This window comes from Antedon mediterranea, chromosome 8 (assembly GCF_964355755.1).
Source record: "Antedon mediterranea chromosome 8, ecAntMedi1.1, whole genome shotgun sequence".
In the NCBI taxonomy this organism is placed as follows: Eukaryota; Metazoa; Echinodermata; class Crinoidea; order Comatulida; family Antedonidae; genus Antedon; species Antedon mediterranea.
Genome location: NC_092677.1, coordinates 25,583,897 through 25,606,305, shown reverse-complemented (window position 1 = coordinate 25,606,305; position 22,409 = coordinate 25,583,897). Strand labels below are relative to the sequence as shown.

Here is a 22,409-nt window from a genome sequence, read left to right as displayed (position 1 = left end):
ATCATGTTTGACATTTCGAACAGAGCTGAGCGTTTCAGTCGATTCATAACGTTTGCCAATTTATTCTTCCACGTTTTTGTACAATGCGATGATTTATTCGAATAATCTGATTGCATCCCACTATCGTCTTTAGTTTTGTCGTCTGTTCTCGAACTCGCCATGGCCTATAAATAGAAATTTATTAACAAAAATATTATTAGACCTATGAGTAGTAGGCCTACCTACAATTAATGTCTCACAGGTACAGTATGTAGGCCTACCTATAATGGAGGCCAACACCCACGAGAGGAATTTCTAACAAATCTTGAAATTTTCTTTTTTCATTACGAGACGTAAATCGTGATCAAACCACTGAGAATCTTAAAAACGTTACACCTGACGTACCAAGTATGGCTGGAGCTGAAGCAACTCAAAATACGTAGATGAAAGCTAAATGTTATCACATCTAGGACAAACAATAATTCATTTCCAAAACTATCGTCAATCAAATGTTTCGTCATTGCAGACCTTAAAATACTATTTTCGCAAGTACGTTAGAAAGCACGATCGAAAAAGCATACTATACTTACAGTACACTTCGATGGTTCTCAGCGCTGTTGAGCAGAGATCTTCCAGGAATGAGAAACGCCTTATCGTACGTACATACTATAGTACTAGTACCAGCAAAAACCCAAAGCTTAAATTTTGTTGTGGCTTTTTTTAACACAATTAAACATACTGCCCTAGTTATGATAAGGGTAATGCCAGCATATCTCAATGTACATAAAATAAAAGCCAAACAATAATTGAATTGCCAAACAACTCCAAGTGCAAAAATTACCCACAATCATGGCCTTAGGGGTTATTTAAAAACGCGTGAAATTATGCCAGAATTACGTAGGGATAAAGTAATGTAACACGTCTAGTCTATCCGGTCAAAAACCTTTCAGATATTTCTTCTTTTACTCAGGAGAATTAGTATTCATTTTCTTGATCATCGGAGAATGTTCCCTATTCTAGTAGGCCTATTATTAATCCCTGTCTGCATGCATAGTGACCGTGCCACGGGCAGAAGTCTCAATTTATAGGCCTATAACACTCTTGGATGGCCTAAATTGTTAGTGTTATTCATTAATACAAGTCACTAGTCATTCGTTAAATCTGAATTAGACCCTTTTATTAATTCTATATCACTGTACATCAGTCTAATCAGGGAGTTGTTCCTGGTCTAATCATACAATTGACAACTGAGAACCGGGACTGAGAAGCGTCTAATATAATTGTTAGCACAAACAACAAGTTTATCTGCCTCATCAATATATTATTTTACTCTTATTAATATTATATCTATATCACAATATCCTATATGATCAGAGTAGCCATAAATTGACAACAAGCACACGTACGTCTTTTAATAATTTGGAAATTTGTGATCTGGCAATTTTTTAAATGACAACAATTACCCGTTATATCCTGGCAACGATTATATCCGTTTGTTTGTTTGTGATTTATGTCTCTCCAGCTCGCTCGAGATCACGACACGATAAATATTACGCTGGGCTAAATGGGTGATTTTAAAATGAATTCAGTGACATGCAAAGCCCCAGTAAACATTGCAGTTATTAAATATTGTAAGTTATTAGTTATGAAACAAATATTTAATGAAATCTTCGCTTATCATCACATTAAAGTCTTTTTGGGGAAAATAAGATCACTTCCTCTCTAGTACAATGACAGCGTGGTGATGGAAAAAAAATCATTTAATCGACGTACGGTTAGATTCGTTTATGGGACGAAACGTCTTAGGCCTAGCTTAATCGTCCTTTTAATAGCCATTATTGTTAAAATAAACTCCAACAAACTATAGCAAAATACATATTATTATATATTACTTTCCCTTATCCATTCTAACTAGCTCCGCCTGCCTATATTAATACTAATAGTAATAATATATAGGCCTAGCTAGAGGAGGCCCTTACTTACTAGAGTACCTAGTAGGCCTATAATTTTTATAATAGGGCTAGGCCTAATAATAGCCTAGGCCTAGCCCTAGTATTTTTTTAATTCATAATTTTAGCCTGCTTTGTTTTAACATTTAATGTGCATTTTATTTTAAAGGGGGAAAACGAGACACCAAACTTATTCTGCCGCTAAATTCGTCAGTCAGCTTCACTCTTTGTACCGAGCACCTTTGCGCAACGACCACAGCTGCTGTATCGCCAACATTCAAACAAGATCAAATATGGTTAAACGGCGAGTAAGAAAGATACCTACTACTGTATTAATTCACTTTTTTTTGTCAAACTTGTTTGATAGTGTAGACAGAGCTTTAGACTGATGTTATGGAAAGTTTTATTATGCAAGTATAATTTCTGTCAGTAACTATTTAATTTTTTTCCCTAGAAAAATAGAAAATTTAAGATTAACTGCCTGTTTAAAAGAAAGTAAGAATAACAACTATCTATATTTAATAACTTTTTGTAGAACACTTATTTCTAAATTACTAAATTTGTTTGCTCAAAAATGTTTGATAATGAATTGGGTTAAATATTTATCCTGCAGTTAGACGGAGAGCAAGAAAAAGGAAAAGCGTGTCCGATAATGATACGGATGACAATATACCATTGGAGATGCTAAATTGGAATGTTCATATTTGCTCCAAGAACAATTTCCCAACTGCAGCTGGGCTAGCATCATCAGCTGCTGGCTATGCTTGCCTAGGTTGGTTAATATGCAACACTGTGCTAGCAAATGTTTAGCCCATAGACTCACTGCAACCATGCAAATCGATAGTTCATAACATAAGATGTTCATACTATAAAAATGAAATAAAAAATTGAAAGAAAAGTTTAAAGCTCTGTCTACACTATCAAACTTTATGTGACAAAAAAATGTGATGTCCATATAAAAATGATGTCATATCACTACCATATTTGGGCATATCACTATCACATATGGGCACATCACACTTTTTTTGTCGAACTAGTTTGATAGTGTAGATAGAGCTTAAAAGATTGATAAATGTATAAATATAATTTTTTGATTTTCTGTTTTTCACCCAAAATTGCAGCCTATTGCCTCGCCAAACTGTTCAAGGTTGAAGGCAACATTTCTGACATTGCCAGACTGGGATCAGGTAGTGCCAGTAGGAGCATATTTGGTGGCGCTGTTCAGTGGGATATGGGATGGGACAGTAGTGGGTCAGACAGTATAGCGAGACAATTATATCCGCACACCCATTGGCCTGAGCTAAAAGTCGTAATACTTGTGGTAAGTGGACAATAGCCGAATTTTAAATTATTAAAAAAAAAGGTGATAACTTTTTAAAATATTTTGTGCATCCCTAATACGTATATTGGCTTGCTTTCTATTCCAACTAGGTGAGTGATCAACAAAAGAAAGTGAGCAGTTTCTCTGGCATGCAGGGTAGCGTAGAAACCAGTGAGCTGTTACAATATCGCATCAAGCACTGCGTCGCTTCTAGATTAGACGCAGTAGTGAACGCTATTGGAAACAAGGACTTTGAAACATTTGCAGTTAATACCATGAAAGTAATGACTTAAACATCATGTATGATACCAAAAAATACTTATAATATTGTATCTAACCTAAAGCTCTGTTTACACTATTTTGACAAAATGATGTGCCCAAATATGGTAAGGTAAAGTCGAAACCTAAGCTAATGCTAACGGCCGTGGTGCCCATCTCCATTTCCTTAGCGTTTGGGCCAGACTCCACTAAGTGTGTATGTTTGTGGGGGGTACGCCACTCCTCCCGCACAAACGAGTCTGATTTACCTTCCCAGTACTTTTCACATACCGGTACCCATTTCTATCACCTGGGTGGGGAGGAACAATGTGGATAAAGAATCTTGCTCAAGGACTCAACACTGCAGTGACCGAGCCGGGGCTTGAACCGACAACCTCTTGATTGCAAGTCCAATGCTCTAACCACTGCGCCACAGTGCTATCATATCACTACCAAATATGGTAGTGATATGATATCATCATGTCCATATATATGGTCACGTCATATAAAGTTTGATAGTGTAGACAGAGTTTAACATTGTCTCTTTTCTAGGAAAGCAATCAGTTCCACGCTGTATGTTTAGACACGTATCCTCCAATTTCATATTTAAATGACACATCACATACAATCCAGAATCTAGTTCACAGTTTCAACAAATACCATCAGTGTGCAAAGGTAACAATTGTATGATTTTGCAAGTAATCAGAGTAATTATGCAAATTAGTACTGAGCCAGAAGAACCAATCAGAATTACTAAGAACCAATGACATATTTTGGCACACATGGCGTGTTATACCTATTACAGGTATGACATGCTATGTGTGCCAAAATAGTTGGCATGTCGTACCTGTTATAGGTGTGACACGGCCTGTGTGCCAAAATAGTTGATAATAACACACATGGCGTGTCAAACCTATTATAGGTATGACATGCCATGTGTGCCAAAATATGTCAGTGGTTCACACCTAGTTAAAATCACAATGTTCGTCAGTGGTGCTAGTAAGACTGGAAAACCATAAAGAATATCCAGAAATATTAAATAAGATTTTACATTTTTAACATACTTATTTTTAGGTAGCATATACATTTGATGCTGGACCAAATGCGACCCTATACATGTTGGAGGAGTCCGTTGATTTATTCATCAACATTGTCCAGCATTATTTTCCTCCAAGTTCAAGTACAATTGGAGAGCCATTTGTTAGAGGGTTACCAGTGAATTTAATTGATAATATTGATGAGGTATGTTGGTATGATACAAGTCAATTGTGGCACACAAAATCTGTAGGCCTCTCTAAAGCTCTGTCTACACTATCAAACTAGTTTGACAAAAAGTGTGATGTGCCCAAATATGGTAGTGATATGACATCATCATATCCACATATATGGGCACATCACATTCTTTTTTACATAAAGTTTGAAAGTGTAGACAGAACTTTATATGTTGTATGTATTAAAATGAGAATGATGATTTTAACTTTTTAAATGTAATTTATAAAAGGACTTTCAACATTTTAGAATCTGCTGAATTTGAAGTCTATACCGACAACGCCTGGGGCTATCAAATACATCATCAACACCGCAGTAGGATCTGGTCCAGAGGTTGTTATGGATCCTAATGAATCATTACTGGGTGAAGATGGTTTACCAAAGGAATATAAAGAATCGTCGCAGCATTAAAAAAAAAAAAATGTTGTTTTATCAGTACGGCTATACATGGTTATCCAAAAAAAAAAAAAACAATGTTTGGATACGAAAGAAACATTATGCGATGAAGCTGGACTTCCATAGAAATATAAAAAGTTATACAGACATTTACTAGTTTTTTTAGAAATGAAATACTGTACAAATACAAGTATCTCTGGTCTAACTCAGATAAATATATAGAAAATTATAAAAAAAAAAACTGCTTACCTTTCTTCAGACTTTTTATATAAATCCAAAACGCAATGCAAGTCACATAAAACAACATAGAGATAGAATTTGTAGTGGTGTGTCTCTTTATTGAGTAGGCAAAGTAAGTCCTGTGGATAGATCTGACGCTAATTAGCCCAGAAGGCTAGCAAGAAAAAAAGCAAATTAAGAGCTAGGCGATGTGAAAGGGGTATTATACTAATACCATATATCCTTAGATATAATCCCACTTCGGGTCTTATCCCACCCCCTACTGTATGATTTCACAAACAAGCATATCCCCAGGTATAGTCCCAGTATTGACTTTTGGTCTGGATGTAGGCCTCTCTCTAGCCAGTTCTGATGATTTTTTTACAAGAAATGTTTACCAATCATTTTTTCATAAACCAGGCTTTCCCCGGGGTGCCACTTCCAAAGTTGGCCAAATTTTGTCTTCTAAGGGGTGGGGGAAGGGGGAAGATTGAAGATTATGCCAGAGGAGGATATACAGTACTATAGTTGAGAACATGAAGAAATCAGTAAAACAAATTAGTACCACATAAAATCAACAAAAACAACTATTTCAGTTCAAATGTCCATTGGAATGTGGCATATTTTGGATTAAAATGTATGTGATAATTTAACATTTTCAGTCCGTTTTTCCCAAATGTTTCTGGCTTTTCTGGTATGAAGTAAACGCCTTGCTTAGCGTTCATGTCCCAACTGGGCGTGCCAGTTGAATTTACTCCTTGTAGGCCGGATGAGATTGTGAGGTCACCATCAAGGTCAAATTCCATCCACACAGCAATACCGTGACATATTCCCTTTCTATAGGAGATAAACACAGGCTTTCATCATAAAGAACAAAACACAAGCTGATATATCATTATTTCCAAATAAGTGAATTCTCTGATTTTGCGAGTCGGGTTGGTGAACATCAGTCCAAAATACGCAGAATTTTTCCCAAAATACGTCAAGTTGAGGGCGCTATACTAATCCAAAATACGCGAGTCTTTCCAAAATACGTCAACTTGAGGGCGCTATTCATTTTCCAAAATACGCAAATTGTCCAAAATACGTCAAATTGAGGGCGCTATTCATTTCCAAAATACGCGATTTGTCCAAAATACATCAATTTGCAATTTGGGACCGCTAGTAATTTTCCAAAATACGTCAACTTGAGGGCGGCAAACTTTTTTCCAAAATACGAGAGCCTTTCCAAATGTATCATATTGAAAGTGTAAGGTAGAATTACAGTTTAATGTATTAAAAAAAAGTTTCTTAGAGTAAAACAAACAATTACATTTTAGTTATAAATGAAAGTATTGGAAGGCAGAATTTTTTGTAAATAAAATGTCATATAGTAGCCAATTATTATTTTTCAATGTAATCATTTATTACTGAATAAAAACAAATATGTGCCAACAATAGACAGTCAATAGACAGTGCCTATAATATACATTAATAATGTCTGAACGATGTACGATTGCATTGCCAGACGTAGCTAGTTTAAATGAGGCATAAACCGGCTACAAAAGCAGCATGTACGTATAGTATAGCATAGTCATGGGCATGTGTTATATATTTGGTGATCTACAAAATCGATATTTTTCCCGAGCTCGACAGACCAACATCGCTTTCAATTTAATGTACGGTACTTATGGTCAAATAAGTTACCTAATCTGAAATCTAACATAATAGTTATTTCATATAATATATAATAATAATAAAAAGCATATGGTATTGTAATTAAAATAATATCAATAATTGGTTAGAAGAAGTAAAGTAATTATTTAAATCGCGTATTTTGGAAAATGAATAGCGCTCTCAAGTTGACGTATTTTGGAAAATTACAAGCGGTTCCAAATTGACGTATTTTGGACAAATCGCGTATTTTGGAAAATGACTAGCGCCCTCAACTTGACGTATTTTGGACAATTCGCGTATTTTGGAAAATGAATAGCGCCCTCAAGTCGACGTATTTTGGAAAGACTCGCGTATTTTGGATTAGTATAGCGCCCTCAACTTGACGTATTTTGGACAATTCGCGTATTTTGGAAAATGAATAGCGCCCTCAAGTCGACGTATTTTGGAAAGACTCGCGTATTTTGGATTAGTATAGCGCCCTCAACTTTACGTATTTTGGAAAAAATTCTGCGTATTTTGGACTGAATTTCACCAACCCTATTGGATTTTGCTGATACTGTACTCATATGAAAAACAAACTTACCTGGTGAATTGGATGGAGCCATTCTTTTTGATACTCTTTTCTGGAATGTTTCCGTTAAAATCGAAGGTCATTAGTTTGAAAGGATTAGATAAAATTCTTGATGGGTACTCCCACAGATGATGGGGATCCATCCTTTCATCAGCCAGGTCCGATGATCTCTACAAGAAGTAATGATCAAAGATGTCGTTTAGTTTCATGCAGGAAATGGAATGTAAGGAGAGAGAGAGATTTTCAAACAAAAGCGAATTTAAATCTTCTTATTTTGATAGGATAGACAGATGCCTTTTTTACACTTGAGCTCCTGTGAATACTGTTCCGGAAAGCTCTTATATGGGAGCTTCAAGTTGCTGGAGAACTGATCGGTGTAAATGGTTCCTCTGCTTTTCTTCTTTTCTTGGTTATCTTAGGATATTTTATGAATCAAAGCGCTTTACATTGTATTAGGCGCTATATAAAACTACCATTATTATTAACCATTACCACTGCCCACCTCTCGACTTCTGTTTATGCTACCGTTGAATTCAAACTCTTTCATACCTGAACAATGACATCAAACTGAGCCAGGTTGAAGCCCTCCTTCTCTACCACAGGAGCATGGAACTTCCAAAGATCATCAAACTCCAGTGCCATTGCTTTAAGAGTTCCTGATTGTGGCAGGATGCTGCAGTTTGGTGCCAAGAGCTGTTTTAAAGAATCTTTGGCATACCAGAAATGAAGATCATGCCATGGCTGAAGTGTGCTGGAGAAGAACGGCTCACTCATTAATACATTGATCTAAAACGTAGATTTGAAGAAAAAAAACGTAAAATATTAAACTCCATAATAATCGTAGGAGGTTCCGATAATTTGAGTCATCAGTGTTAAAGTCGATGATTTACTGATACTGATATTATTTTATTGTCCATAGTAATATTGTTAACAAAAATTATAAAATACTAAAAAAATATGTAAAAAGAGACATTCTATCGAATTACAGAACTTAAAATGCTTCACTCATAAAATATATATGCATATATTATGCGTTGTGTTGGTGTGTGCGAGTATACACACATAGCCTGTTTTATATTATATGTATTCATACTTTTGCTATAATAAAAGAAAGAATCCACATGTACTGGAAGTAATAAACTGAATATCTTCTTTTTTAAGAAAAAATGTATAAATAATGATATTATAAAAACACAAATGCTTTTTGATGATGAACAACTCTAAAATGTATATAGGAAATGTTTTTTTTTAAATTTTGTATCTATTATGTTGTGTTTATTGTTTTATGTTTTTTATGTAAAAGGGTCCTGCGAAAACAGAAGTGTAAACTTCTCTATGCAGGATCCTTGCCATCATTTATGCTATGAAACTGTATTTATAAACGATGAGTAAATAAATGTGAATTGAATATGAATATGAATATGAATATAAAATTGAAATGCGTTTGAAAATGGACATATATATGGACAGTTTAATAATTGGGACATTATTAAATATCTGAGTTACCTGTTTATTGCCAATATCTGATGCTAGAACATCCCCAAGTCCTCTCTTCTGAATTACCTCTATTTGATGTAGATTATTTGTCCTAGCTATGTCCATTATAGATTGCTTACGATTAAAGTTGGTTTGTGTGAAGTTAAAAATCTGATTTAAAGAAAAAAACAAAACTGAAAAATTTATTTTAGTTTTTAGTATTGTATTGACATTGTTGGTAATGATTACTACTAGGTATTGGCAGTGACGTAACGGCTATGAGCGCTCACTGGCTAAATCCAGGGGCCCTGGAGATTATAAGGGCACCTGAGCGGTGCCCAGAGAAAAAATCAGGCATTAAAATATGTCGAAGAGGCCTCCAGCATTGGAAGTTGTAGGGCCATTTAGGTTTCCTAAACCTGGGGCTGTAGGCCTCTGCGTTACACCACTGATTGGTAATGATTACTAGAGGTGCGGAAGTACAGTACTACAGGACACCCAATAGGTGATGTTCAATTACCTTTTCAGCGCCGAGCCTAGCAGCTATGAGTGGTAGATGAGAACCATCACTAATACTGGCACATATACTATCATGTTTAACAACCTATTAAAAAAAACCACAACAAACAAAGTGATAGTAAAATGATTAGCAATGCATTAGCATGTGTGATGTAATCGAGAAGGGATATGTATATTAACAGTGTTTTTCTTAAGCTCAATCTACACTATCAAACTAGTTTGACAAAAAAAGTGTGATGGCCTCAATTATGGTAGAGATATGCCCACATATGGTAGTGGTATGACATCATCATGTCCATATATGGACACATATTTTTTTGTCGCATACATTTTGATAGTGTAGCACGAGCGTAAGAAATAATTATTTCAAATGCTGAACTTTGTAATTCATTTCAGATTGTTATTTTTGAATATCAAAGACAAAAAAGATTTTATAAAGTACCTTCTTCAGAGCGGCAACAAATTTATCCGTTGTTTGTCCGTCATTTAGTTTGCGTATCCTTGCTCGACTGAGTTGAATATGTGCTCCACATGTACAGACTGGTCTGTCGTCTTGACTTAAATCTTTCACATTGTCACAATTCTCACTACATGTTTTGACATTGAACCAAAGACTAAAGTCATCGTGGGAGAGTTTGAAAGATAAATTGTCCCCTGAAACAAAATTTTAAAGAATAATTTGATATTGGCGAAATTATGGGATGTGACTGTCTTTAGCTACCAAATAAACTAGTAGTAAAATAACATACATTAAGAGCTTTCATGTCGGGACCACCACGGTTGTAGAATTTAAACAGAGTATACCATATCTATTCATCCCTGATAAATTTTTGTTATCTCCCTCACCTATCATCCCAAAACAAAAGCTCGCTATTGTTAAGGTACCTTGTTTAACTGGTAGAGGAGTTGGAAGATAATAAATCGACTGCATCCAATGATCTCTCCACGGCGCTGCATCACCATCAGGATGCGCCCAGGTTGGCGCTGTGCTTAAGACAATATCTCCTGCAGTGTCCATCTCTAGCGACCACCACATAAAGACTGCATGGCATGAACCACTTGTAAGAGCTCTCACCTGCTGGATTTGAAATCTCCTTTCTTGAAAATCTCCTTTAGTGAAATTAAAATCAATCATACTGGTAGGCTCAGTGATTGGTTTAAATTGACCTGGTCGTATTTGACTCAATTGTACGTCATGTACTGAAGGAGAACCAGCGCAGAAGTCAATCTCGCTTGTTGAAACAATGTCATCATGTCCGGTTACTTTTATCGGCAACATTTTATGCCATTTCCATATGAAATCCGACTCAACAATTTGAGCAAAAACAGTTGCGGAGTGTGGAACTGATATACAGTTTGCTGTTAGTAGATGCTTATGAGCGTGGAGGAATGTTGGAATGGCTCCTTCTCCGATCAGCTCTGTGTCAAACACCTCTGTAGCAAGGATGTTAGCCCTACGTGCAAGGTCACCTTCTGGGCCTACAGTCAACTCGGTTGACCTCTTCCCAATTACTTTAATTTTCTCTTTAAAGCCGTTTTGAGCAATAATTGTTCTTGCACCATCTGCTATTGGAGGAAAGGCCTGTGAAAATTTTAAGATAAAACATTTTTCCAATACTATAAAAATAAAATCTGTATGAGGAATCAATGAAAATTTGGTTGGAATTTGAAGAACAGTGGTCGTTTTCACCATTCACACTTACTGTTGTGTAAAGGAAACACTTACCCTTAAAATAAAAAAATGTCCTATCTAAGTGAATAAAATTTAAGAGAAATGCTTAAATATTTATTGACTTAAGTGAAATACTTAAATCACTTAAGTGTGATTGGTGAATATTTTACAAATGCAAACAAAAAAAATAAATAAATAATAATTACAATGCAAAAGATAGCAAAATATAAAACATTTCTAATATATATAAAATATAATTAGCACCATATGTCACGACCTCAATTTCAAAATCCTGTACCCACTGCTTACTGACATACAGTACATACCTCACAAGCATGTACAGTGTCTGCTCCAGCTTTTGCTGCCATCATTGATAGTAGACCAGTACCGGCTCCTATGTCCAGCACATGAGCCTTCTCTCCTCTGGCATGGACAGCTGCTATTGCTAATTTTATTCCCTCGTAATACTTCTTGTTCTATATTAATTAAAAAAAGGTAATTGTTAATCAAAATTACACTGTTTTATTATATTTTCAATAATGAATTCATACCCTATATACTATGTAAAATCATCATTTACTTTAAAGACACCTTCGTTTTTTAGATCTATTATAAGATCACAAACTATATTTAATGTAAAAATAATACTATATGGTCCTATTGCGATAACTTTTTTCGTCTTTAAATGGTTAAAAATGTGAAAAATAAGTTGATTCTAATAATTATAGCGGCCCGCTATAAATCCCAAAATGCATTGCGCGCGGATTGATATTTCTGATTTTTTTCTGTAATTAACCCACTTTTCGATCGCGAGGCCAAAACAAATTGAAGACTTCTAACCTTTCAGCGAAAATACCAGGTTTTCCCCAATTTGTATCAACAGAGTCTGGTAAAAGTAGAATCACAATTAATGCAGAAACTATACAACGTCAGGCTAGGTATATAGCTAGCGTACGATGTTCGTACATTACCGATGATTACCAGCTAGGCCTACAAAACTAAGCCTAGCTAGGCTAGGCCTAAAGACCGCCCACGAGAGGTCAGGCGCCGTGAGCTACTTAGGTAGTGCATTGTTTCTCACTTTTTATCATAATTTACCATAAAACGTACATTTAAGACAAGGAATGACCTGGTTTAATGTTTTTAAAGTAATATATATGTATTATTTTTACAAAACGTCACAAATTGTAGGGAACATAAGAATGTAACCAACATCCCAGATAGGAGAACAAGCATATGCAGGGCAAAACAAGACAACAAATTACAAAACACTTTAAATAAGGTAAAAGTAGTAGAAAACATATTCAGAAGGCATAACATTCAGATTGCTATAAAAAAATTACAGTTAAAAATTACATTACAACATTACTGTATGAATATTTTTTTTCCAAATAAATTCTCCTTAATTTTAAACTAGAAATATCAGATATATTTATGAAAGTTCTTAAAACAATTAACACGAAAGAAAATGAATGGTTTACTTACCCTCTCGTGATCGTGTAGCATATCTGTGTAGCCAGATCGTGCGATTTCTTGATGATAATCGTAAATCTCATTCTCCATAACCCATTCCGTTTCACCGGTAATAACATTGATTCGCGCACAAAATGGTTTGTTTTCCATCGTGCAAAGTTGTTGTCGCTCTTCGGTAAAGTTTAATAAGTATTTGCAAAGTTTAAACTCACTGATAAGTTTGTTGGAAAATATTTTGTTCAAATGTATTAAAATACTCATTCGTTTTACAATTATTTTGATTTCTCAATAACCGCCAATCTATTTTGTATTGTATCCCAATCAAAATCTGCAATTGTAAAAAAGAAATTACATAATTATATGTACTGTCCATATAAAACCTGAACAAGTTGGAAAAAAAAAATCATCAAATTATACTTTTTTAAGTTGGGATCCCATAAGTTCAAAGAGAATGTTATGTATGGCATCAATGTAGTTGATATGGGGTTAAAAAGGCATCGCCTAAACTTTCCCATTATAACTAAACTAAACTAAACTATTGCAATGGATTGCAATTGGTAGGATCACTTCCTGTCAACGCAAATCATTCTTCATCATGGCCACAACAACCAGCAGTATACATTTAAGAAGTCAAGCTAGGGCCTATAGCTAGGCCTACACATTTTTGCAATGATAAAATACACAATTATGATTAATTAAACCTAGCCTATTCATAACACCTAACATTTTATTTATATAATATACTCTAATTAGATATAAAAATGCAATATATAAAGCTAAAAGTTACATAAATCAGAATTTAACTGCATCGTTTGCGAAACATGTAGATTGTCACGCATGGATTGTCACGCACATGTTATCTCTTTTCTCTGCCTTCCCTGTTCAAACTATATTGTTAATCATATATTGATCGAGTCAGTCCGCAAACTTTATTTCATTTATGACTAATTTCATACACATGAGTAAACAACACAAATATTTATTTATTTTTATTACGTAAGTAGGCATTTAGAGGCCCAGAACTGCAAATTAACTTTGAATTTTGTACGTTGAAACTCAGATTTTGTTGAGTTGAAACAATCCTTGCTATTGAATAAGCCTAAAGCCAATTTGGAATCGATTTAATATGGTAAAAACTGTCACTCTTTAAACTAAGCTCTGTCTAGGCCATGCTTCATCGTGTCTGTCAAATTAGATCTAGCAGGAAGAGCCATTAAAGGTGCGCAATATCGGATTCTGGTTCGAGAGGAAGTGATCCTATGTATGTTTATCTAGGCCTATAGCATGATGCAATGGATAAAGCCTAGAATTAGTACATTATTATTTATTATGTGTATTCTATTTATAGTAACTTATAAATTGCGTTTCTTACCCCTTTTTCAGATTTCACTTGAAGTTGTTGTTTTGTTGCAATTAAATCAGAAAGAATAAGAATAAGCATTCATGATAATAAAGGAAACAGTGTTGCTAATTTAACGGTGCTCATCATAATGTACGCCCTCCGAATACTAACAATCAGGATGCCCAGGATGTCACAAAACTCAAACATTTTTAGAACTTTTAGTAAACAAAAATCAGCAAAGCCGACAGATGTATTAAAACCAAAGGCAGGGAAGTTAAAGAGAATGGCGTTAGGTATGATGGTTGCCGTGCCAACTGGCGGTTTTGGCACATATGTGTTGATGAGCGATGTTAACAAGCGAAAAACCCGAGTGACGTTTGAGGGGCTGATACGTTTTATAAGGTAAAGATTTCTTGTGTTAACTTTATCTGCAGAACTTGCCATCCTAAATGATGATCATTCTCCTTATCGACAAAGTTTTTTTTATCTCTTCAGAACATTTTACAATGGGCTATTTATTGGTTTAGACTACAAGCTAAATCTTTCTGGATTTGAAGATTCCACAACGGAAGAATACCAGATACAACTAAAGAAAATAAATGAACGTACAGCAGATCGCATTTTACGGGTGTGTCTTACAAACGGCGGTCTGTACATTAAGTTTGGACAAATTCTAGGTACAATTAACCATGTTCTTCCAAAAGAGATGATAGCGAAATTAGTTGTGTTACAGGATCGAGCATTAGAAAGGAAAAATAAAGAAGTAAGTGAATTAATACTATTAGACTTTACAGTACTATTGCATTGATACTATTCAACTTTACTATTGCATTGATACTATTCAACTTTACTATTGCATTGACACTATTCAACTTTACTATTGCATTGACACTATTCAACTTTACTATTACATTGATACTATTCAACTTTACTGTTGCATTGATACTATTCAACTTTACTATTGCATTGATGCTATTCAACTTTACTATTGCATTGATACTATTCAACTTTACTATTGCATTGATACTATTCAACTTTACTATTGCATTGATACTATTCAACTTTACTATTGCATTGATACTATTCAACTTTACTATTGCATTGATACTATTCAACTTTACTATTGCATTGATACTATTCAACTTTACTATTGCATTGATACTATTCAACTTTACTATTGCATTGAAATGTTATTTCCTTTAAACGTAAACTTAAACAATTTATTTCCAGTTAATATTGTTCGTACTATGTATATATATATATATTTTTTTTTTTGTCAACGATTTTAACTTTTATATGAATTTTATATAATCATTGTAAATTTTTAAGCCTTTAATATATTTTATGTCATTTGAATATTTAATATTTTATGTGTTGTACTGTATGTTTGTTTTATTGAGGGCCCTGAATGATCAGTTCTATTAGGAACTGGATAGGCTACCCTCAGTAAATATGGTAATAAATAAATAAATAGATACTATTCAACTTTACTATTGCATTGATACTATTCAACTTCACTATTGCATTGACACTATTCAACTTCACTATTGCATTGACACTATTCAACTTCACTATTGCATTGACACTATTCAACTTCACAATTGCATTGATACTATTCAACTTCACAATTGCATTGACACTATTCAACTTCACAATTGCATTGACACTATTCAACTTCACTATTGCATTGACACTATTCAACTTCACTATTGCATTGATACTATTCAACTTCACTATTGCATTGACACTATTCAACTTCACTATTGCATTGACACTATTCAACTTCACTATTGCATTGACACTATTCAACTTCACTATTGCATTGACACTATTCAACTTCACTATTGCATTGACACTATTCAACTTCACTATTGCATTGACACTATTCAACTTCACTATTGCATTGACACTATTCAACTTCACTATTGCATTGATACTATTCAACTTCACTATTGCATTGACACTATTCAACTTCACTATTGCATTGACACTATTCAACTTCACTATTGCATTGACACTATTCAACTTCACTATTGCATTGACACTATTCAACTTCACTATTGCATTGACACTATTCAACTTCACTATTGCATTGACACTATTCAACTTCACTATTGCATTGACACTATTCAACTTCACTATTGCATTGACACTATTCAACTTCACTATTGCATTGACACTATTCAACTTCACTATTGCATTGATACTATTTATCAATTAATTGTTGTTCTTTGTATAGATTGATAGTCTGTTTTTTGAAGATTTTGGAAGAAAACCTGATGCTCTTTTTAAAGAATTTGAAACGGAGCCAATTGCTGCAGCAAGCCTCGCACAAGTTCACAAAGCTGTCACACATGAGGGTGAAGAGGTTGCTGTTAAGGTAAAGCCACTTAGCTGGTAAAAATCGCACATTGCGAACCATAAAACTGCAGTTCCTCAATGCCAAAGTCTACAAAGTAGTTACCGGTGTTACAACACTAATGTTCTATATGGTGCTCTATTGCTGACCTAAAACCCCTTGACTGCTTATGTCGAATAAATCAAATAAGTGTTTGACCAGCGCAAACTGTCTGGGTCACCTCGCCTTATAATTTATGCATGGAGTAATATCGATAATTTTATTTTGTGATGTCTCTTTCAGATTCAGTATATAAACCTTCGGGATCAGTACAGTGGTGATCTAAAAACAATGGAGATCCTATTAGATGTCGTCCATTGGCTGTTTCCGGCACACTACAACTTTAAGGAAATCCTTAAAGTAAGTGGTCGTGTTCAAGAAAGTGGTTCATTTTAACCTTCTGATGGTGTAATCTGCAAAGCTCTGTCTACACTATCAAACTAGTTTAACAAAGAAATGTGATGTGCTCAAATATGGTAGTGATATGACATCATTATGTCCATATATGGGCACATCCCAATTTTTTGTCACATAAAGTTTGATAGTGTAAACAAAGCTTTAGAAATGTAATGGTCTAGACAGAGAAAGTATAAATGGCCTTCTGAAATAAAATAAATTTAAACCAGATACACAAACGCAGTGTTACTTTAGAGTTGTTATCTCTGTTTTGTTTTCAGGCAGAAAGAGGCCCTCTATCAAGAGAACTAGATTTTGAAAATGAAGGAAGAAATGCCGAGAGGTGTGCGAGAGGCCTGAAGAGTGTTCCATATGTGTACGTGCCAAAGGTATTCTGGAATAGAACATCCAAGGTATTTGAAACAAGGACATACTGACATACTGATATATGTACATTCAGATCATTTAATTCCACTTTGTAAAAGAATTAAATCGGTACACCAAACATTTTTTGTTTGTTTTTTGACAGCGTGTTCTCACCATGGAATATATCCATGCGTGTAAAGTCACCAATGTAGATGGTATTCAGGATATGGGTCTGTCATTGGCTGATGTAAGTACCAAAGATGTAGACCTACAGTATATTTCACTAGATGTTTTATATACCTAAAGGCATATATTTCTGTAGAGAAGATTAATATCAGTATAATGGATATTTTACAATTTTCTTTCTGTATTAGGTTGGTAATAAGTTAATCAAAGTGTTTGCAGAGCAGATATTCCACACTGGATTCGTTCATGCGGATCCGCACCCTGGAAATGGTAAATAAAATGGTTATAATTGGAGACCTTCCAACAGATTTTTAACACGAAATTCAGACACTACATGATGGTGGCTGTCGTGGTGATGGTTTGTGGTAGTGTTATTGGTTGGTGGTAGCATTGATGAGAGTTGTGAACATACAGCATCATGGTGTTGGTTGCAACTGGTTAACCACATGAAAGCAGTAATTGTTACTTAAATATGCAACCATTAAATATACTTTCTTGCAGTGTTTGTACGTAAAGGGAGCAATGGTAAAGCAGAACTTGTACTTCTTGATCACGGTCTGTATGAAGAACTTTCACCAGAGTAAGCAGAATGCTGCATACATACTGTAACTTAATTTATCAGTGGAGCTGTAGCCTGGTTGTTAACATGCTTGCCTTCCAATCCCAAAGTCCACGGTTCAATCCTGACCTGGTGCTAGGGTTGTAACTCACGACTCTTTCAACTCCACTCCCTAAGCCTCAAATGAGACTTAGTTTATAAGCATGATAAATTATTAAATAGTTCATCCATCCTGTAATTGGCGAGTTACTCGCTGTTGGATGCATATGAAATAAATTTTTAAAAAACATATCTTTAGAGTTTAAATAATCATAAAACAACCAATCAGTTGCTATGATAGTTACTGTAAAAATATTTAATTTTTACAGAATTCGTGTGGCATTTAGTAATTACTGGACCTCAATTATTATGAAAGATGTTGAAGGGATGAAGAAATATGCATCCGTTTTAGGAGTCAGAGGTAATTTTTTTATAAAATAATATTGAATTTTAAAAACTCAGATTCATGGAGTGATTCTGATAAAATGAGACACATTATTTAAAGATGCTGTAATGATTTTTGTTTTAACAGAATACAAATTATTTGCGATGATGATAATGCAGCGACCTTTGAACTTACAAGCCAAACGAGGCATGCACATGACCTTTATAATGACCCCAACACAGCTACGTCAGTTGAGGTCAGAGTTTGAGCAGATGGGTTCTTCTATGAAAAAAGAAGACTTCATCGAAAGAGCCAATCAACTATTGCATAGCATGCCGAAATCGCTGTTTTTAGTTTTTCGCAATATGAACACGGTACGCGCGATTCATCGTACCCTAGGATCACCGGCAAACTATATTACACTGATGGCTAGATGGTTAGTAAAATTATACTAATTTCTGGTTTCTGTCTCACTGGCCCACAATGCCAGTCAACTGGGTCAGGATGCACCAATCACATTGTGAAATATATATATATATAATGTTCTTTGCCTCTTGTGTTTATATATATAAAAGTATCTCTTCGGAGATCCCGCCTCGTGAATAAAAATACTGAAAGATGAGGGCGTATCAATTTGATCTCTGTTGCGCGTGCGTACAACTGAGGACTAGTGCTGTTCCGCCGTACCACGCCGAGAATGTTAAAGAGTCGTTATCCAATCGAGTTCGAACAATACCATGAAAGCCCCAGTGGTCTAATGGTTAGGACATCTGCATATCAAGCAGGCGGTCCGAGTTCGAGCCTCGGTTGGGGCGACTTTTTCTCATTCTCACAGATTTCCTCATCTTTATTGTTTCAAATTAATTAATTAAATTTCAGTATATCACCGGGCGGTTTAAAATTAATGTTCTTTGCCTCTTGTGTTTATATATATATATATATATATGTATTTATTATTTGTTCAACTTGGTTTTACAAGGGTACTACAGCAGTACAGCTGACTTAAAGAGGCCCTCAAGAACACTTAGATAGTATATTTTTAAGTCTGTTTCCCTTAGCCTAAGTGGGATAAGGTTTATCGCAAATAGCTTGATTTCACGAGGAACATCGCACAATGCAATATGGGAAGGTTTGGGAGAAAAAACGGTACAATGCTTATGTACAAACAAACAAACAACAAATCATGTATGTACGCATTGTGACGTTTGCTCCCAAATCCTTCCCACTATGCGTCGCTCGCTATTTGCGATAAACCTTATTGGTAAATATATGGCCACAGTGTTTACTCTATGCTACTACTAAACAAAAAAATGGTGCTTACCATCCAAATAAGACTTCATGTTGGCAACAATAAAAAATGTTGAAATCAGTTGTCATTTCTGAAAGAAAAATGAAAGATTATAAATGTGTTTTTCTTTTGTTAGTGCTATTGGTGGTACAGTGAAGAATTTGGAACACCGCGGCATCAAAGAAAACATACAAGCTAGATGGAATCGATTTCTTTTTGATTTCACACTTGCGTAAGTCTCGTATTAGATTATCTTACCGTAAAGAAATCATTGTTATTATTTCATTTTATGGTGGTGAATTTATCTGTATCTTTGAAAAGAAAGTACTAAAAATGGTACTTTCTATCTATTGGATCAACAACAACAACAAAATTAAAATTCCCTTCTATAATATTTGGATCCAAATGAATCTATTATAATATATATGTATATATTATTTTATGGTGGTGAATATATCTGTATTTGTAAATAAAATTTGGGTTTTTTTTAAATTTTATTTTTAGATCTGATCGTTTTCTAAATTGGTTACAGACATCCATCATGCAATGGATGATGCAATATGGTCTATTTCAGAAAATGATGTCATCACGTGAACCTTTAGACATGCCAGTGGAAACGAAAAAACGCGTATCTGGTTTGGTAGATAGTTTTATGCCAGTATGAAAGTCGATAGCCCAGTGCCAGATTAGCATAAACATTTACACTATTTACACTATTACAGTCTCAGACATGAGCCATGGTGGTATAAAGCTCTGTCTGCACTATCAAACTAGTTCGACAAAAAAAGTGTGATGTGCATAGGCCTAATCTAAGCATCATCATGTCCATATATGGGCACATCACATTTCTTTTGTCACATAAAGTTTGATAGTGTAGAGAGCTTAAGAAGAAGTGGGAACAGTTTATAGATTGCTGTGCTATTAAATTTAAGACTTCAAATAGCGATCAATTTAGTTTTTTTCACTTTTTCACAGATCAAATTTACCTAGTTTATACTGTAATATAGAAATAATTTTTGTGAGAGTTTAAAATAAATAATTAATATAGGCCTATATGATAATGTAGATTTTAGATTTCTAATCAATGTAATAGAACAATATTTTTTTTAAATAGATATATAAAAATGAAATTGAAAAAGTAAAGCTCTACAATATCAAACTTTATGTGACAAAAAAATGTGATGTGCCCATATATGGACATGATGATCACTACCATATTTGGTCATATCACTACCATATGTGGGCACATCACACCTTTTTTGTCAAGCTAGTTTGATAGTGTAGACAGAGCTTAATATTTAATATGTCAGTTATCTCTAATATGGTGAATCTACGAAGTTAGATTCCTCGACAGGATCGGAGTCTGTATGTAATACTTTATTTCCAACAAACAAAAGATACTTTTTGCAAAAAAAAGAAATACCGTATTTATTCGAATAAACGCCTCCCTCGAATAAACGCCTCGCTTTGAATAAACGCCTCGCTTTGAATAAACGCCTCACTTTGAATAAACGCCTCCTCAAATAAACGTCTCCTCAAATAAACGCCCCCTTTTTTTTTGAATAACCCCCTTTTTTGAATAACCCCTTTGAATAAACGCCCCTCCCCCTTTGAATAAACGCCTCCCCTCCCCCCCCCTTTGAATAAACGCCCCCCCCCCCCCCTTTGAATAAACGCCTCCCCTTTTTTTTTAATAAACGCCTCCCTTGAATATAAACGCCCCCCTTGAATATAAACGCCCCCCCTTAAATATAACCGGTCCCCCTTTAATATAAACACCCCTCCTCTTCCCTTGAATAAACGCCCCCCCCCCCCCCATCCAGAACAATATAAAAATAAATAAAACATAAACAATGAATAAATATTCGAATAAATACGGTGCATAATAACATAATAAGTGTCCTTGTTTCATGTTTATGCCATCATAGCCGTAATGTCATAGTAATCATATCGAGTATAAACGAATGGTTTTTGGTATGAAATGTCAAGGACATTACTAGATTTATTACGTATGTTTTTTTCTGGTTCAATACGTTATAGTTTTGTAATGTGAATTCAGGGCTGTGTACTACCTCATACCTTAGATTTCAATGAAGTGTATTTATTAGTTCTATTTATATGTGAATTGCTACTGATGCTGTCCGATTGTAAAGCTTGGTTCCCACTAGAGACGCAACACAAGGACGTAAGCGCAGCGTAAAGCTTTGTTCCCACTAGGACGCAATGCAAGGACGTAAGCGCAGCGTAAAGCTTGGTTCCCACTAGAACGTAACGCAAGGACGTAAACGCAACGCAAGCGTTTTAACCAATGAAAAGCGAAGTTATAGACAGTTAGCAATCACAAGCGAATAAGCCATCGCTTGTGATTGGTCAATTCACTTGCGTTGCGTTACGTCCTTGCGTTGCGTCGCTAGTGGGAACCACGCTTCAAGCTTGGACGCAACGCAAGCGAGTTGATCAATGACAAGCGAGAGTTCGAATAATCTATCGCTTGTGATTGGTTAAATCACTTACGTTGCCCTTGCGTTCGTCCTAGTGAGAACCAAGCTTAAGTTATTTGACCAATCATAAACGATGGATTATTCGAACTGTCGATTGTCATTGGTCAATTCGCTTGCATTGCGTATACGTCCTTGCGTTAGGTCTCTAGTGGGAACCAAGCAAAATATGTAAAAGCACTTTTATTCACTGC

At 35.0% G+C, this 22,409-nt stretch overlaps 3 protein-coding genes across 3 annotated transcripts; 2 read left to right on the top strand and 1 right to left on the bottom strand.

Annotated features, from left to right (window-relative positions):
* Positions 1-1,500: 1,500 nt before the first annotated feature.
* On the top strand, positions 1,501-5,256 carry LOC140056169 (diphosphomevalonate decarboxylase-like). The gene is made up of 9 exons (XM_072101457.1): positions 1,501-1,610; positions 2,098-2,236; positions 2,383-2,423; positions 2,542-2,700; positions 3,050-3,249; positions 3,360-3,530; positions 4,060-4,182; positions 4,582-4,749; positions 5,026-5,256. The coding sequence occupies exons 1-9, from the start codon at positions 1,544-1,546 to the stop codon at positions 5,185-5,187; spliced, it is 1,230 nt and encodes a 409-aa protein (XP_071957558.1). The 5' UTR covers positions 1,501-1,543; the 3' UTR covers positions 5,188-5,256.
* Positions 5,257-5,382: 126 nt separating this feature from the next.
* Positions 5,383-13,638, bottom strand: LOC140056168 (protein arginine N-methyltransferase 7-like). Its single transcript, XM_072101456.1, has 10 exons — positions 13,546-13,638; positions 12,771-13,086; positions 11,612-11,761; positions 10,499-11,195; positions 10,056-10,267; positions 9,615-9,698; positions 9,125-9,265; positions 8,168-8,404; positions 7,631-7,788; positions 5,383-6,228 (listed from the first exon to the last, which is right to left on the bottom strand). The coding sequence occupies exons 2-10, from the start codon at positions 13,017-13,019 to the stop codon at positions 5,979-5,981; spliced, it is 2,178 nt and encodes a 725-aa protein (XP_071957557.1). The 5' UTR covers positions 13,020-13,086; positions 13,546-13,638; the 3' UTR covers positions 5,383-5,978.
* Positions 13,639-14,172: 534 nt separating this feature from the next.
* LOC140056623 (uncharacterized aarF domain-containing protein kinase 5-like) lies at positions 14,173-20,918 on the top strand. Its single transcript, XM_072102052.1, has 12 exons — positions 14,173-14,502; positions 14,596-14,863; positions 16,340-16,480; positions 16,742-16,858; positions 17,176-17,307; positions 17,424-17,507; positions 17,635-17,716; positions 17,948-18,026; positions 18,374-18,465; positions 18,577-18,865; positions 19,854-19,949; positions 20,222-20,918. The coding sequence occupies exons 1-12, from the start codon at positions 14,249-14,251 to the stop codon at positions 20,379-20,381; spliced, it is 1,794 nt and encodes a 597-aa protein (XP_071958153.1). The 5' UTR covers positions 14,173-14,248; the 3' UTR covers positions 20,382-20,918.
* Positions 20,919-22,409: the final 1,491 nt, after the last annotated feature.

What these genes read in the sequence shown, in the direction of transcription:
- LOC140056169 (XM_072101457.1), top strand. Translation starts at nt 1,544, where the DNA reads ATGGGTGATTTTAAAATGAATTCAGTGACATGCAAAGCCCCAGTAAAC. An exon ending in CAAATATGGTTAAACGGCGA is followed by an intron (nt 2,237 to 2,382) that starts GTAAGAAAGATA and finishes TTTTTTCCCTAG; the next exon opens with AAAAATAGAAAATTTAAGAT. An exon ending in TGCTGGCTATGCTTGCCTAG is followed by an intron (nt 2,701 to 3,049) that starts GTTGGTTAATAT and finishes CCAAAATTGCAG; the next exon opens with CCTATTGCCTCGCCAAACTG.
- LOC140056168 (XM_072101456.1), bottom strand. Translation starts at nt 13,019, where the DNA reads ATGAGTATTTTAATACATTTGAACAAAATATTTTCCAACAAACTTATC. An exon ending in TTGTTGCCGCTCTGAAGAAG is followed by an intron (nt 9,699 to 10,055) that starts GTACTTTATAAA and finishes TTTTTTTAATAG; the next exon opens with GTTGTTAAACATGATAGTAT. An exon ending in GGCTCCATCCAATTCACCAG is followed by an intron (nt 6,229 to 7,630) that starts GTAAGTTTGTTT and finishes TATCTCCTATAG; the next exon opens with AAAGGGAATATGTCACGGTA.
- LOC140056623 (XM_072102052.1), top strand. Translation starts at nt 14,249, where the DNA reads ATGTACGCCCTCCGAATACTAACAATCAGGATGCCCAGGATGTCACAA. An exon ending in GGGCTGATACGTTTTATAAG is followed by an intron (nt 14,503 to 14,595) that starts GTAAAGATTTCT and finishes TTATCTCTTCAG; the next exon opens with AACATTTTACAATGGGCTAT. An exon ending in TCTGGAATAGAACATCCAAG is followed by an intron (nt 17,308 to 17,423) that starts GTATTTGAAACA and finishes GTTTTTTGACAG; the next exon opens with CGTGTTCTCACCATGGAATA.